Source organism: Enoplosus armatus, chromosome 19 (genome assembly GCF_043641665.1).
Source record: "Enoplosus armatus isolate fEnoArm2 chromosome 19, fEnoArm2.hap1, whole genome shotgun sequence".
Taxonomy (NCBI): domain Eukaryota; kingdom Metazoa; phylum Chordata; class Actinopteri; order Centrarchiformes; family Enoplosidae; genus Enoplosus; species Enoplosus armatus.
Window position 1 is genome coordinate 11411291 of NC_092198.1, and position 17902 is coordinate 11429192.

General features: G+C 40.9%; 2 protein-coding genes across 2 annotated transcripts; one reads left to right on the forward strand and one right to left on the reverse strand.

Moving 5' to 3' along the window:
* The first annotated feature begins 10362 nt into the window (after positions 1-10362).
* On the forward strand, positions 10363-13278 carry nme6 (NME/NM23 nucleoside diphosphate kinase 6). Its single transcript, XM_070926224.1, has 5 exons — positions 10363-10455; positions 11414-11516; positions 11672-11711; positions 12279-12439; positions 12909-13278. Exons 1-5 carry the CDS (start codon positions 10363-10365, stop codon positions 13058-13060), a joined length of 549 nt encoding a protein of 182 aa, XP_070782325.1. The 3' UTR covers positions 13061-13278.
* A 742-nt stretch (positions 13279-14020) lies between these two features.
* On the reverse strand, positions 14021-16909 carry baalcb (BAALC binder of MAP3K1 and KLF4 b). Its single transcript, XM_070926423.1, has 3 exons — positions 16729-16909; positions 14746-14945; positions 14021-14185 (listed from the first exon to the last, which is right to left on the reverse strand). The coding sequence occupies exons 1-3, from the start codon at positions 16907-16909 to the stop codon at positions 14021-14023; spliced, it is 546 nt and encodes a 181-aa protein (XP_070782524.1).
* Between the last annotated feature and the right edge of the window lie 993 nt (positions 16910-17902).

The following is a 17902-nucleotide window of genomic DNA, read 5'->3' on the forward strand; positions in this document are numbered from 1 at the left end:
TCCTTCCAAATCCAGCCTACAGGAGCGAAACCTTCACCCTCAGTGACAGCTCAACATCCCTGCCCTCCCTCCCCTCTTCCCTTTTTTGAGAGTCCTGCGGTTGCTATAACGGGTGACAGCTGTGGTCTGTCAATCCTCCTTGACTGTCAGCCGTTGGGGCAGGGCAGGAATTTTTCAAGAAGTCCCTGAGACCCTATCAGCGGCCCTGGGAGTAATGCTAACTGCACACGTGTCTGAGCTGAAGGAGAGGGAACAGGCCTTTCACCTGTTGTCCCGCCACACACACACATACAGAAACACACACACACACACACACACACACACACACACGCTCATGAACACTGACATCCCCCTCCCCTTTCATAAAACAGACAAAGGCACAGTCAGACAATTGTGCTGAATGAAGCTCCATCTCTTCAGAACTGTTAAATGAAAGATAAAAATCAGAAATGTCTCTTCTTCCCAGTGCGGCTGGTGCTCAAGTCCCCTTGAAACCACACACTTCCTTACATTCCATAAGTGGTGTATTAATATGGGGATATAAGGAAGCATGTCCTCACAAGGGGCAACAACTGGATTCACCGCTCCTCGGACACAAAGCACCCTTTCATAGTCACAGTTGCAGAGTAGCAGGAACAACCGGCTTAACAATGGTTAACTGTGACAGAGCGAGCGAAAGAGAAACACGTGATGGCGGCTTCGATCATCTGCGCCACAGACTTGTTAGAAATTCGATGTTTTGTTTGATAGAGGGGGAAATTTCAAGTTTCAATTCTGTTGAAAGTGTGTTTTCTAGTACTTGAAAAAAGTAGGATCTTCCAATACTAAAAGAACAATATTAACTACACTGTTTGTCCCTGACAATAAGTGTTGCAAAATGTAAGATTAATACTGCTAAATACCAGCCCCTGCAGCTCTTTGATGGGTAATGCCAATGTGATGATGCTGAACTCCCTTGCGTTTAAATAACTCTGGAGGGCGAGGCAAATTCTGACTTCCAGCAGACAAAGGTCACAAGCTGTGCTCTTTGCTAAACATTATGCCATGCCAAGTCCCAGCTAGTGTGTAAATCTCCTTTACAAAACTGTTTTAAGAACAGAAAGAATAAGAAATGAATGTTAAAAGGGCGCATATTTGAAACAAATATTCAAAAAATACAAAATATTCATTACTCACCTTTACTGAATTCTGTTGCGTCTCCTCTTGTGGGCTTCTTGTGGTGAGTAGCTGCAGTTGAGCTTGAGGCCACACTGGGTTCAGCCAGCCTCTCCTACACTGTCACTGTACACTGGTGACTTCCTTCATAAATCTAACCACCGCTGTGAACCAAATGGCCATTAGAAAGACTAGCCCCTCTACCTTTGATTAGACTGTGATGGCTCCTCTGAGAGACACATGTCAAGTCACCAAATATCCTGATTCTTTCCTGTATCACACCTCAGCTTCCCCTCACCTGTCAGAGGTGTCAGGCTCTGCCACGGTGTGCTGCGTCCATCGTAAAACTTACAGAAAACAGCTAACAACTGGTCTGACACCTGATTTTACTCACATGGTGCTGCAAATCAAGGAAAAGTCTGCAACATCTAGAAGACTCCTTGTCACCTTGACATGGCCATTTGTTGATGTCAAATATTAACCTTCTACATTAACCAACAAAAAAGAAAAGCTACCCACAAATAGCAGATATTTGAAAAGGAGCACTATGACCAAAAACACTTTCTTTTACCACAGCAAAGACCAACCTTACTCCTTGTCCCTGAAGCTGCCCTTTTCCTCTCATTAAAAGCCAAAACTCATCTCAAACTGTCCCTCAGCTTCCTGAGAACCATTCCCCGACTTCATCCTGCCCCTCTCCTCTCTGCACCTCAGCTATCCTGCGATCAACCATCCTCCTCCGTATCTGGCCCGGTGGATTGTGCCCACTACAGGCCTTGCAGATCGGCCTTTTCTATCCCGCCAGGAGCACCCCCCTCCAAAGCGGCCTCCCACCTGTTGGTGTCCTTTAGAAGCCCGGGCCTCTCCTGCGCCTCCTGTCCGGCCCAATCAGGGCCCTGACAGGGGGGAGCCAGCCTGTGAAATCACACCTCTCAGCTGTTCACACTGGGCTCGAGACACCCTACACCCCTGCCGTTCCTCTGTTCAGCCCCCACCCCACCCTGCCTGTATTTTACACCGAATGTCAATGGCTCCTTTTTGGAGAAAAAAAAAATAAATGGAGAAAGAGAGGGATACAGAGAAACAAGGAAGCAACTGCACGCTGGGCGTGTTTTATTGGGTTTGGGGGTACAGTCAGAACAGCAGTTCCAGCGGGCCACGAGTCACAGCTGAAGCCAAGGTTGAGTTTCATCCCAGTTTGGTTTCTGCACTTCGCTTTAGCTTCATTGTATCATTTACAGTATAGGAAAAAGTGACGTTCACAAGCATTCAGTAGCCTCCGACACAAGCCATCTTTTATGTGATGACATGACGTCTTGAGATGATTACCTTTGGGAGGGATAGCCACAAAACAAAACCCTTCTGCTTCACAGGCAACCAAACGCGGCAAACCCTTTGATAAATTGTAATGTAAACCTCTGTTAATGGAGCACAGTCAATGATATGTGAGGAGTGTGAATAAGTTATATGGGTGTTCTTCGGGCGCCATAAAAACAAGCAATAAATTCTCCAGTGGCCACAAGGTGACCATCCTGCCGCCATGACACTTACAAAACAACACTGAATGTAACATAAGCTGCATTTGTGGGGAGGGAAAAATATAGAGGAATTGTTGAAAATCTAAAAAATAAATGTAAATAAAGAATCAGCTAAAAGAGTAAGTTACCAATTGAAGTGTTGCAACAATTTCTCATCAGCCACCATCAACCATTTAGCCAGTGAGTATCACATTTGCTTCATCATCCTCGCTGTTATTATCTTGCAAGTAATCATATAGAATTGAATATAGAAATGTTTTGGAGCATCTGAATGACCACAGAGTGACCAATACTGTGGAGGCAAACGGGGCTTGAGCTCAGAGGTTCATTTTCCTCTGCTGCAAGCACAAGCCGCTCCACTAAGGTCAACACCTGTGTTCTAAAATCAGCGCTGGGGTTGGGTGTGATAGGAACCCGGGCCTCATTCACAGAAAGCTCGAGCTCAGAGAGGGGGGCTTATATTGAAACCTAATAGTCTCGCTATTTTCGAAGCACTCGCCGTCCACAAATAGCCACCCCATCGCATGTTTGTAGCTCCCGTTTTCTCTCCGCCACAGGATGTTGTCTAAATTCGACAGTTGTTCAATATTTCCCATGGCCCCGAGCCAGGGTGTATCACAAATGCAACATTTCCACTAATGACAGCTATGCGCCCAGGCCCTTGCCAGATATATCTGGGTGCTAGGAATATCAGATAGCTTTTGTTGTTTGAGTGGATTCTTGGTCGCTCACACCGGACACAATGGTTAGGACACAAATCATAATCCTGCTGTTCCTCTTAACGGGACAGCTGATCACTGTCACATACTGGCTCCTGAGCCAACAGACAGATCAGCCACCCATCTAATCATCTGTTTCTCTTTCATCATGTGTCACGCATCATGCAAAAGATCTCGTCTTACTCTTAGATTTTTTTTCATCTGTCAGCTCCCTCTTCTGTTTTATTTATTTGAGTTCCAATCATCAGTCTCGTGATCATTTATAGATCTAATGAATCCCATAAGAACATGCTTATCTGATGTATGAGTGGGATTCAAGATTTCAGATTTCACTCCTTTACAAGTTCATCGAATCGTTTTTTTTTAAGAACAATTAAGCCAAAATGGGAAGAAGGCAGCGCTGGAGCTCAGCGGTTGTGTTGCATGTTTTCTACAAATTGGGTCAGTGAGGTTATTTTTAACCCATGTTCGCATACCGGGGCCCCCGTTTGCTAATCACTTTGTTCCCCTCTGTCATGCCCATCTACCCTGTTGCCAATGTCCCTCTGCTTCTGGGGAGGTCACAACACACTTTTCTTGGCAGGAGGAAATTATTTCCCTGGGGACAGCAGGTACCCTCACCCCAGAGCAGTTTCTTCAAAAGAGGATAGCATGGATTTCTATTGGTATAAATAAACTGGCAGCTGACGCCAGACCAGGTCCAGAGCAGGCACAGGATGGGACAACCTCTTGGATTAACCCCCTGTGCCTTGGAGGAAACTCTCTGCAGGTGGTGGAGAGCTAACCTGACATATCACTTGACTTAAATTTGACTTTAAACTCCTTTTACAAAACAGCTCCCGTCTGATTGGATGTTTCTTCTGGATTGTTCTGTACAAGTACGACTGGAAAATATGTTTTGAGATGTCAGAGAGTTAGAATCAGAATCAGAATCAGAATCAGAAACTGTTTATTGCCAAGTAACATACATTTCAAGGAATTTGCCGTGGTCTGAAGGTGCTATTGTTTTGACAACAAATATGTAGAATATAAAAGGTAAAATAAGAATAAAATAAATAAAGAAAGTACGTTTTAACAATAAATAAAGATGACAAAATGTGTGCAAGATGCTGTAGGTTATAAGGTATTATGTGTATTTGTTTAAATGAGAAAACACCTTGTAGACGTGAACTGCTTGATCCTGACAAAGACAAGACAGTGCCATGCTGCTGACTCATTACGTGGTCTGACATTAATGCCACTCTCTGTCCTTCCCTGGGCACACCAGTTGCCAGGGCTGAGGTTGACACAGCTGTTGCAGGGAGCCTGGTCCCGTGTGGTGGAGCAATGGAGCAGAAAGGTCGAAGGTCATCGGCATTTAGGCTAAAAGAGAGAACAGGTGACGGAGAGGTGACTGCAACTCGCTCCCGTGATTCACAGAGGGAACAGAAGGATTTAGACGGATGCTTTGAGATCATTAGATTTGAGAATGAAGGAAAACTACTTATTCTCATAGCACAGTGCAGAGCCTGTAACTAAGAGGCTCTATTTAGTAGTTAAGTTACAATTTAACACACAATTCTAGGTTGTTTTCACCAAAATACAATGTGAAAACTTAAGATAGTTGAATGAATTACTGTCTGGTGGTTACTGAAGACAAATCAGAACAGGTGTTAAATCACCATAGTGGTAACATCAAGGGATTAATGACTGCTGGAGGCCATGTAGTTAAACAAAAGGTTTAACTACCCTTGATAACATTTAGGTTTCATTCATATAGATTTCTTGAAATATGGCACCCTAATCACTCTCTGGTCTGTTACTAAAGCCCCAAAAGGTGCGATGACAGGAAACACATCCCTGACTTTTCTCACCAACCAAACAATTAGGACATAAAAGGGTTCTGGGTGTGACACTGGGGCCTGTGTCCCCTTTTAAATGGCCCTGTTGGTAATGTCCAGGCGTCCTCTGGGTGACCTGGTGACAGGTGAGCTGCAATGTGGTGGATCAATGCACACCAGAGTGTACAGGTCAAACCAGAGTATGTATCATTTTCTCACAAATTAGGTAAAAATCTGTTTAAAATGTATGTTGTGAAGCCCTGTTATAGTCCAGCATGGGAGGATGTTTTAAGTGTCATAATGAATCATGTTTGTTTGTAAAACTCTTTATTGAAATAACATTCTCAAAGGGCTTCACAGGCCCACAAGCGAGGACAACAGCTTAAATTTACAATTCTAACATCATTTTAATGTATTGGGATTGAGAATTTTATTTAAAACACTGGCAGTTTGTTCATAAATGCTTTGCATCAGAGTGGACTTTATCATCATCATACATAAGACATAATGATTGACTAGTTTCATTGCAAACAAAGGCAGAAAGGACAGAATATAATTTATAGCATACACAAACCTGTGTATCAGTGTACCAGTATATTAATAGTGTAGAATAATATGGATACAGCCATATAAAGAGGTATATAAGCGATAAAAATAATTTAGTAGAGGATTATATATAAGACTATATGATAACGTTTTACTTCACACATCTGTCATTTCCTAATAATTTCCTAGAAAGTTTCCTGAAAATAATTATTCAGTTTGGCACTAATTATGATGAAAATTAGTCGCGTTTTGTTAGGTGTGTTGACTTTTCCAGAGGAATCTCTTTGATAGAACTATTCCATTAAAACCCCTCGTTCTATTGTCTGTTGGTTGGTGGCAATATGTAGTTTGGGTTGTGCAAGAACCCTTGCCTATGGTACCTTGTGTACAACGATTTTCATGTGATAAACTCAATAAAATGTTGATCACAAAAAAACTCCCCACGTAAATATTAATTCATTTATGATTGAAAACGTTTTTCTTCATTTGTGTTCGTAGTAATTTGTAATTTGATGCATGTTCAGTTTTTCAGGAAGTTAAAGGAAACTATGAGCAGTAAGATAAAGTGTTACCCAAATACAGTAGATTTGTATACAGGCTCACTTACTGTAAGTACATACAGTACATGTACAATGTAGTAAACCCACAGACACAGTGGGCTATATTAGACACTCTCTTCTCTTATATCCAGGCCTCAACTCCACCGGCTAGTTAAAGGATAGGTTCACATTTTTTTAAGTCTATCTTCTAGTCTAGTCTATTGACATTGCTCATGTGTATTTTGAAATAGGTTTGGTTGCTGTAATCATTCCTCAAAACTCAAAGGTTTGTCTGCCATCACAGGAAAAGGTTCTCCCTGGTGCTATTTGGAGTAGGAGTAGCCTACGGACATCCAAGTGCCTGTGGGGGTCGTCAGTCAGCTGCCCGACTCCCCACCAAAAGGGAAAACGACAACTGCAGGAGAGGCAGCAGCAACAGCAGCAGCAGCAGTCAGCAGCAGCAACAGCGACACCGAGATAAAACAGAGATGGGGTTTATGGGGGGCAGAGAGCGGGGTGGGGGTAACTGAATCAGCCGCCCAGCTGAGGATGTTTGAAGCAAGAGTCAGCAGTGATCAACGGTGGTCTCTGTTCTGTCCAACATGTCTGTTTTCCATCCTGAAACATGGTTGTAGTCTGTTTTGAGCTCCCAGATATACTCAGTGATTTGCTCCCCCTTCCTTAATCTACAGAGATACTTCGTAGATGCATCATCGAAAGAGAAAGAAGGCACCAAAGAAGAATTCTGAGTTCCTGAATATGTTTTGCTTCAGAAAATGTTTAGATCCCATTGAATACTGGTGCCATGTGAGTCCTAAACACAGAAAACTCCTTTGGCTCTTCAGGGATGAAGGAGGTGGAGAACGTTTTCTCTCTGTGCTCCAACATTTCCAAATAACATGGAGACTCAGATGAATTTGATTTCATCCCGGTGCATTTGTTAAATATTGGGAATATTATTATCTGGACTTTTCTACATGAAGATAAAAGACAATACTACTGTGGCTCAGGTGTCCGTGTTTTACACTCCAGAGCAGTTTTGTCGGGGTGATGACGGACAGCATTTGTTGATATTTTGAGAACAGTTAAAGAAAACAGCTTCCTATATAAGCTTTTATTGACTCAAGATCATAATTACATGGTTTGGAGTACAAACAACAATAATGTCAAAAAGACGGCACCCAGCAGGAAGGAGGTGCCACAGAGATGAGACAAGAGAACACCTAACTTAGATGTAAGCTTACAGTGGGGTGTCCACAGACCTCATCATGCATAGTTTTTATTGGAACTGCATTCTGCCGAAATAATAATGCACAAACACTTCAAAAACATCTCTTGAACCACACAGACAGTGACAGGTTTTAACTGACTCTAGTTCCCTCTGAATAATCTGTGTTGATGAGTCAGAACATTTCTAAAGTAAAACATGATATGATCAAGACTACATCATATCTTGTCCTTCGATGTTCTTGTTTTTATCTCCACCGCTCTTTTGCACGTCTTCAGTCAACTGTGTGGGTTCAGAGAAGAGAATGAGTCAGTGAATAACTGCAGTCATAATCTTTACCTGCACCCCTTGTCGACCTCTGTCAATCGGTCCAAACATACAAGCTAAAACATTTCGTTTTGATTTTACTTTTCAACAGAACTTTATTAACAAACCATTAACTTCATAACCCATTTCTCTTCCCTCATCGGTCATCTTGTTTATCAAAGTATCCAAGACCATACATAATAATCAAAGTATAATTTTGAGGTACTTGTACTTTATGTGAGTATTTCTATTTTATACTACTTGATACTTCTACTCCACTACAATTCAGAGGGAAATGTACTTATTCCACTACATATATCTGACAGGTTTAGTTACTAGTTACCTTTCAGATTCAAATTTTACATAAAAAGCTTATAAAATAAATTAGTTGTAGATTAAATCAGTGGTTTCCAACCAAAACTGTATCTAGTTGGAGCTATTTGTCATGTTGTGAGTCGTGAGCAGTTCCACCAAAGAGACGTTTTAAACCTCTCACATGTTTTCATTTAAATAAATGTTCAAATTAAAAAAGTAAAAATCTACAGTTAGAGAAAAGTCCAAAAACTGAAAACGGATTTGTGTAGCAGAACATTACATTTTCTTCTGTCCTCTTCCATTAATCATCTCATGAACCCTCATATTTATTTTGTGACCCTTCGGAGGGGCCTGACCCCTAGGTTGGGAACCGCTGGACTAAACTACCTAATTGCATATAAAGTCATTAAAACGAACCCTTGACCAGCTACAACAGCAAAACGCTACTTACACATTGATGCATCAGTCTTAATACGTAATCTTTTACATATTACGTTTCTACAAAATGAGTACTTTTACTTACTTATATTTGAAGTAAATTTAGATGACAATACTTCTGTACTTTTTCTGAAGTAGTGCAGTAGTGTTTACTACTTTTACTTGTAATGGAATGTTTTAAATTGTTGTATTGGTACTTTTACTTAAAGGATCTGAGTACTTCTTCGACCACTGATAATAATTGTATAATACATAATGATACAATACTTAGTCCAAGGTTTGTATATACTGTAGGTACATAGGTTTTTATGCTATATCCTCAGAAATTAGCTTCATTCAACCCCTCACCCACACAACACCTCCTCTCGTCCTCTCCATCCCCCTCATGGGTGGTAACAGCTGTGGTGTCACCCCAAGTCACATGACATGGGCAGGTGGGAGAAACCTATGTGGGACATCCATCCCCCCTTTCTTCCCTCCTATTCTCTCTCTCTGAATGTCAAACCTCACATACACACACATAACCTCCTCTTCTCAAGGGTGTGGCCATTTTGCATTGCTGGAATGTGCTCCGTGTTTGTAACTCATACTGTACGTCTGATCTCCCACATTGATGAAATTCCACAGACAAAAATCTCCCGAGCTCCAATCTCTGCTTGTAGCTGTCGTGTCAGCTACTAGAGAGCATCTATTCATTAATGGCCATTTAGCAAAAATAGCAAAAATAAAGAACCATAATCAGTCTTTTTGACAGACGATAAAAGCATTTTAGTTTATTTTTATTTGTCATCAGTCCCATGGCAAAGGTGACACTGTTATTCAACATGAGGATTGAAATTGTGCAAGGCACTGAATCCCATTTGGCTCCAATAGAGCTGCTTTGTAGTGACCTGTTCCCTGTAAGACAGGGAAACCAGAACCAGAATATGCTCATCTTTTTATTTCCAGTGTAAAGACAGTATAAGCTAAAGGGTTTTGGACCAAACCTCACACGTTTATTGGTGTAGTTAATATAAGTGCATCAACCTGGTGAGCCAACTCAATATCTGATTATATCATGATAAACATAAAGTTATTAACACAACAGGTTCTTCTAATCACAGAGGCTCAAAAGTTAAAATACTACGTGTCCGAGTTTAAGACATTTTTTTTTTATCTAAACAAATATTAACTGAGCTGTGGAATACTCCTAAGGTTTGTTAGGAGTTTTTATTTGGTGTCACTGTAGCGGTGGGAACACGATGTGCTGGTTCAGTTTCTGGGGACTGTATTTACGGACGGACTGACCGATGCGAGGAGTCATTCAGCGAATATTCGCATTATAACGTTAAAATCACGTTAATATTTCAGTAAATAGTTACATAAACCAAATGAAAATTACTTGTTCTTGTACACACGGAGTGGAGACTTAATATTAAAGTAACCAGTTTATATTTGCGACAGTATGGCGGCGCCCGTTGCTGCTCTGTCCTCTTCAGACTGAAGTATTTTCGAAAGCAATCACAACAGGGAGGTTGGTATTGTAACGTTAACTAAGGCGGAAGGAAATAGTCATGAGCTTGAACAGTATAGTTACTTCAGTAGCAAAGGTCGCATATTTTCTGCTTATGTTGTTTATACTAAATTTATTTGGCTTTTTTAGGTTTCATGATAAACAATTAGCTACAGCTGTGTATCAGGAGTTAACTACATGTTCGTAGCTAACAGCTAATTGTTGCTATACTACATGACAGCCTATGATTTCTGTCTTTTCTGTAGATGTTGCTAACAGCTCGCCGCCTGTCCAGAGTGCTGCAGCTCACCCTGGCGGTCATTAAACCAGACGCTGTGGCTCATCCGGTGATGTTAGAGGTGAGCTCATACCACCGCACTGTTGGTCTGTGGACTCCATACGTGTTCGTGTGGACTACTTTAGCAATTTAAACTACAGCAGGGTGAACTCATTAGGGGTCCAACTTTCAACCTACACACTGGTGTGTGCATTGTATATTGTATTGCAGGGGAAATATTATATTAGCTTCCCCCTTCTCAAAATAAATAGATGACACAGACACAGATGATCTGCCAGGACTCTGTAACAACCTTTGTTCTACAAAATATGGACACAACAGAAACAGCGAAACATACAGAACCACCAACAGTCCATCTAATACAGATGCTACCCATATTACTGTTATTTGATCAATCAATTTGACCTCACATACTGAAATACAGTGTAAATAATAATAAATTGAGATTTTACTGTATGTGCCTTACTTAGTTAAGACTGTGGAATAAATTCAACTTTTGATTGCTGAACTTTGTATCTTTCTATTCATTTGTCACCTTAGCTTATTGTGAAATACAATAAATCCAAGGAGTGGCTTGTTCATTAATATAGCATAAGCCCGCTACACTCTCACTTTAATTCAAACAGTAAAGAAGCTCCATTTGCTGTCTTGATAGATTCTCAAGCCCCAAGGCCTCAAAGGCGTGAAAGCTGTGTCAATCATAAAATATTCCATTAGCGAAAGGTCCCATTTCAAAGCCACATAAATAGGACCAGTTTATGCCTGGTGTCATCTTAATACAGAGCACAAGAATGACCTTTTGTATCTGAATATTTGGCTGTAAGTCTCATCCCTCTGGCAGGTCTATTACCAGCAGGTGATATAATAATATTTGAATGTTTGCTCTTCTAGCTTTTTGAAAGAAATCTGTACACAGTACCCTGTATATACCTTTGATCCAAACATATTTAGATATCGTTTGTTGATTTTCAGTTGCAGTGTGGTACAACAAGGTAAAAAAAAAAACATTTTTCTTTCAGGCTCTTCATCAGAGAATCCTGGACAACAGCTTTGTGATTGTTAGATGCAAAGACCTCGTGTGGAGGCGACAGGACTCTGAGAGGTTTTATGCTGAACATTCAGGTGTGGACACAACTCATCTGCGTTCAGATTGATTTAAATGAACAAAATTCTTCTGCAGTGACTCCATCTGACCAAGCAAACGAGTCAGCAGTAATTTAAAATAGAATTATACTGATAACTTTTTTTTAACTTTTAGCTTTTGTTTTGCTTGTTAGGGCGATTCTTCTACCAAAGACTTGTTGAATTCATGTCAAGGTAAGCCTCCACACTGACATCATAGATGTACATTTCCCAAACCATGACTGTGGAGAATGAATGATGCTTTGCTTTGATGCATTTGGATAAATGTTTAAAATGGAATAATGGAGCAATTTCCATACCACATAACCCGCCGGGCTGACACAGAAACACCTCAGTTGATGCTGCTCCTATTTCGTGCTCAGCAAGTCACCAATTACTCATTTTCTGAGACGTCACAACAGGAGTTTCAATTATCAGCGGACTGCCATGTTTAGCACAGCACAGCACAGCTGGAGCAATCACCGTGTGGCCTGCTCACAATAGCTCCACATGCCCCCTCTGGATTACAAAAGGTGCTTCTAATCACATTGTCATCTTCATCTCCTCACAGCAGTGAATCGGTAGTTGCTACAGCAATCTTTCTCTGGATGCCGTCAGTGTTAGAAAGCATCCAATGTTTGAAATCAAATGTCTGTCACACACATCGCATGTATGTGGTTTTCAATGACTGTAAGCTTACATGGCATAATATTTATGTGTGACTCATGGCTTCTCAAACTGCTGCCCAATTCCTTCCCCCAGCGGTCCGATGCGAGCGTACGTTTTAGCCAGAGAGGATGCCATACATCACTGGAGAGAACTGATGGGACCAACCAAAGTGTTCAGAGCCAGATACACCTCGCCTGCTTCCATCAGGGCCCAGTTTGGACTCACAGACACACGAAACACCACTCATGGCTCAGGTAGGAAGTATGTAGAGCATCTAGTATTTATGTAAGACTCCTCAGTGCATTTACATTTTATTCAGTAAGAAGCTGTTGGCTGCTCTAAAGCTTACTTACAGACCTCATAAATTACAGCAACGTCATTTCTCAAGGGTCTTAATATTCAACAATACGTCTAGTGACTCATCATGGAAGTCTAGATATTTGCTTAATTATATTAAGATGGTGTTTACAGATCACTTAGGCTGCGTCCAAGCCATTTCCTGTTGACTATATAGTGCGCTATATTTACCCTCGGCCATTTTACGACTATATGTATATGTATACTTTATGACTATACGCCTGCAAATGATAACACAAAATGATGATTCAGTGATGTAATCTTTCTGTTGACCATTTCAACCAGGCTCACACACTCATGCTTAGTGTACTGATGAGTGAGTACACTTTTTAAAATTGTCATATTTTTAATCTCCATTCTCTCCAGACTCTGTTGAGTCGGCACAAAGAGAAATCCGCTTCTTCTTCCCAGACTTCTGCGCGGAGGAGTGGATGGAGAAGGAAGAGCCGTCGTTCAGATCAGGACAAATACATTACGACCATCAGAAACAGATTCACACACGTTCAACGCAAAGCTGACCCCAGATGTGCTGTCACAGTCACTGATCCCCAAGGACCTCTTAGAAACTCTGCAACTGTTCATCGAATGTTCATACAGAAATGCAAACTGCCAGAGAAGATGCTACAATGCTACATGCTACATATGATGATGAAAAGCGCATGTTTAATGTTTCTTATTTGTCAGCACGGTTCCTCACAGTGCCGACATGTATATATATATCATCACCTTTCTGCCATTAAAACTGAACTTTTAAGTAATTTAAAATAAGGACCATGAATGTGTTTGTTGAATTTATTGTCATTAGAAAACACGAATGACCAGATAAGAAAGCTGAACACTGTATTGTACAAAACAACACGATGTAGTCAGACAGTTTTTTTACATTGTCATCACAAACTCCTGTCCAGGCTTCACTGTAAATAGTGCAATTGTAGCAATTGTAACAATCAATTCCCGTTTCCTGAGCCATACAGATTGTAGCACAGCAGCAACTACATGTTGTGTATCAATGTCACATAACAAAACTAGAAAATATCTATCAATTGTGAATATTCAATAATTTACACATATATTTATCCTAAAAGATCTTTGTGGTTAAAATGCTCTTTTAGATTTGAACTCAATTTGAAATTTGCCACGTAATGATTTCCTCTGTGATTTTAAAACTGTCTTCACTGAATACTGTGAATTCTTCATTTCATTTTGAGCTGATACTGTACGTACTGTAAAATGAATGTAATGACCAACCTACAGTTTCACATGTCAAGGTCTTCAACGTGTCAAAGTACAGTAAAACATTATAACAGGCACCATAGAAACGTACAGTATTAACATGTTTCCAATGTGATGATCTAAATTGTACAGTTCAAAGTCTCACGTCGTCGTGCTTTCATCGGTCATCAGGCCTTGAAGAATCACTTCACTTATTTCACAGTTAGCTTCATGTTTCTTTGGCATCTTCCAGTCTCCCCCTTCACTCAGGTGTTTTGCGTGGTCACCTGTTTGAGGGTTTCCACAGGTTTCATAACCTCGTAGGTGGTGAGGGACTTCTTCACCTTCCCGTTCTTGTCCACCTGGTGGATGCTCTGTGTCACTGTGATGGTCACCTGCTTGGTTGACATCCGACTGTCCTGCCATTTTGTCTGTTAATGATGAAGAATGAAAGTTTGGGCTTTATAAAAATATAATACGTTTTTGTTTTTTGTAAAGTTTAGATTGATGAAAAGGGGGGGCATTTCAGCTACGTAATGTTTTTAATAAATGTCATTCATATGGAAATGTTTCCAGTAAGGTACTCCAAAATCCAATCAGCTCATCTATGGACAAGGGAAATCTGTGGTGCAAGAATATACTTTTATATCATGGATTGTGTGGATATGTTAAGCATCGAGACGGGTAGTGAAAATGCTCATTATAATTACCCACAGCTCAAGGTGATGTTGTCAAATGTCTTTTTGTCTAACCAACAGTCCAAAACCCAAATATATTCAGTTTACTATCATGTATGAAGAAGAAAACCATAAAAATGCACGTTTGAAAAGCTGGAGCCATCAAATGTTTGGCATTTTTGCTTAAAAGATTGTTTCAGCTCTAAATTAAAGTTGTCCTGAGCAGGACATTAAAATGAAAATAGTCAAAGGAGATGTTTTGGTTCTCCATCACTTTTACTCAATAAATGAATAGAAAAAAAAAAGTGCCTTACGATCTCTTCAGTGTGTAGAACGCTCCTGCGCTGCACTGTGGTGCCAGACGGCGGTAACACCGCCTCCTTGGGTGGAGAGCCCAGTATCGCAGGGGGGCTGCTGGGCATTACGTCGCTCAGACTGGCTTCAGACACAGCTGAACAGACCTTCAGGTACGCCTGAGCAGGTAGAGGGAGGCCGTCCTCAAAGAAATCTGGAACTGGAACAAAACAAAACCTCAGCTTCGTCTCATGGAGTAACTTAAACTAGGAGTGTGAAAGCTTGAGCTCATAGATGTATGAGCCTCATGGGTCCTTGAGGTAAGATGGTTTTAACATTTATTTACTCAAAGTAGCTGCACACAAGGTAATGATATACAGACAACAGCTAAAAACAAACATTCAAAGGGCTGAAGGAACAATATAATAAATAAAATGTATAAAACATAATTACAACAACTACACTATTATCACACTATTTATGATTTGTGTAGTATAGAAGAGGGTGATGTGTAAATCAAACTGCATTAGTCACAGGTCAGAGCATGCAGCTTACAGGTGCATTACTGCCACCGCTGAACTAATGCGAGTGCAGTGAAGTGTGATAAATAATGGAAAACACTCTGAAACAGTATTTGGTGTGAACATGAAGTGTGGGTTAAGTGTGCTGGAAGATGTTAAGCACATACTGTATGTGTGAATGTGCACAGAAGTGTCCACCATGTCCACCACCATCACCATATCTCACAGATGTGACACCACTGTTTGATATAATCTTACGGTCGCCAGCAGCTGATTCATTTGACCAGTTGTGGATCTGTTTTATCTCCGCAGCGAGTAGCGTAACTGAATTTGCCTTCACAATTACATCAAGGCTCCTCTGCCTGCATTCACTAACAGCTGTATCTGTTGCCATGAGAGCCAAGTCCTGTTTGAGCACAGCAGCTTTTGATGTAGCCTTGATTTGATTATAGACCATTTGCTGATTCATCTCCTCCTGGCTTCAAAGAAAACGCACCCACCATTCAGCGCAAAAAGACGAATTAACAAATAACAACAGGTCTATAGTCAGAGCCGTCTGCTTCTGAGCTGTATGTAGTGACTAACTGCTCACTAGAAGGACTGAGGCTCCTAAAGCACCCGTATGTCCTTATGCATGATCCTGAGCTACAGCATGACCCTTTTTCATCTTCATTTCCATTTTCTTTGTGCATGATGAATTCTTCTGTGACTCAGACGTGCAAAACCTCTAAAAGCGTCAAATGTGAAATGGGAAACTGTGTTAAACTTACAGTATTTTTCCTTCAGGGAAGCAGACTAACATGTACTGTGTAGGTGTCACAGTTTACTTTGAAGGAGTGTAAAGAAAGGACCCCTCATTGCTAATCCAGGCAAATTGAGAGTGACCCTGGCCAAGAGAGCAAAGAGATGCATGCAACCGCCGCACTCTACAAACAAGTGAATACAATATCCAGTTAATGTGTAATACAGGGTCACGGGCAAAAATCCAGTTCCGAGGCATAAACAGGTGCAATTTTCTAAAACTATTTCAGGAATCACATTTCAGCAAACACATTGACCAAGAGTACTATTTTCTCAATTCTTAAAATGGATTTAAATTCCCTCCTAGTAGTCAGCTCTGATAATTTCAGGTCCTGCTGTACATTATTCCAGAAAGAAGCCGCAGTGTATTTAAAAACCTTTTTGCCTCTTTCTGTTCTAACTCTGGGGACCAACATCTGTAGGATAATGTGCATGTGACTCAAAGCTTGGACTCTCCTAGGCCAGTGTGAACAAAAGCAAATCTGGTTTAAAACAGTGCCCCATATTGTACTCATAATGTAGCAATTAAAAAGAAGAAAAAAGAAGACTGGAATAGCAAATCCACTGCAATCATACATGTATCATTCATCTGTTCAGCAATTAAATTGCTGCCTGTTCCTGTTAGGAGATCAATTAGGTATTCATTGATCCATCCACTCAACCCTAATTCACTCTTCTTACCAGGGCTGATTGTTTTCTCCGAGGTGAAGCCGGCCTCCGAGTTCTCAGAGGGGATGCTCTGGATGGACGACAGGGGGATGTCCGTGTCGGTGCTGGTCAGCCACGTCGACTCCGTCTCCTTGGTCCAGCTCTCCAGGTATCGAGGCTCCAGAGCATCGGTCCTGCTCCCCCCGCAGCCCATAGCTCTGCCTCAGGGCACCTTCGCTTCCCTTCTGGACTTTTCTTCAGAGCAGAGAAAGAAAAGCAGATTTACACTGGATTTAATCACAGGAAACTGCGAGACTGACTGAGGGAACTGAATTTGTGTTTTTCCCCCTCTAGACAGGATAATAATATAATTCTCAATAAATGAAGCAAAGTCATGAAGTATCAAGCTGATAAAACAATGTGAAATATGTTTTTTGAGCTGTAAAAGAAGAACAAGGGCTTCAAACAGAACATTTGGGCCATTTTTCAAGCCAAAATGCCAAATGTTACCTGATTCAGTGAAGATTCGCTGCTTTCTTTTGTCTCATGTGATAGTAAACTGAATATGTTTGGGTTATGGCAAAAACCAATTTCAACCACTAACAAAACCACCTCAAAAGCAATTTGAAGACCTCGCCTTGGGCTTCAGGAAATTGTGATCACCATTTTTCACAATTTTCTAACGTTTAGAAGATAAACAGTTGTCAGAATCGATAATGAAAATAAAATAAATACTGTACTATTCGATTCTGTACATTTGACCAGACAATTTCTCATACGACGTCAACACAAAGTACTTACAGCACAGCACAGCGCAGGTCCTCATAAGATCAGCCTCCGATTTGTTCTATGCATTAAACTGACTTGTCACGTCTGTGTTAACCCAGTCTCTTTCACATGTCTCCATGAGCATCTGACAGCAGCATCCTCGGATGGTCAATCAGGTCAAGGAGACCATATTACCCAGGAGCCGGTCGATCATACAAACCAGCTGGTCACCTGTGAGAAACAAAGAGATGGAGGGAGACTATAGAAGTGATGAAGATGCATCCTTTTATGTCTTTTTACTCACATTTGCTTAAGTCAATTTACTTATAATATATATCTGTCCTTGCTGTGTTCTGTATGCTGTATTGTTCTGTAGTGTTTGTACTGCTGTTACCATATATGGTGTTTACTGTATTACATGTGCATATATATATATATA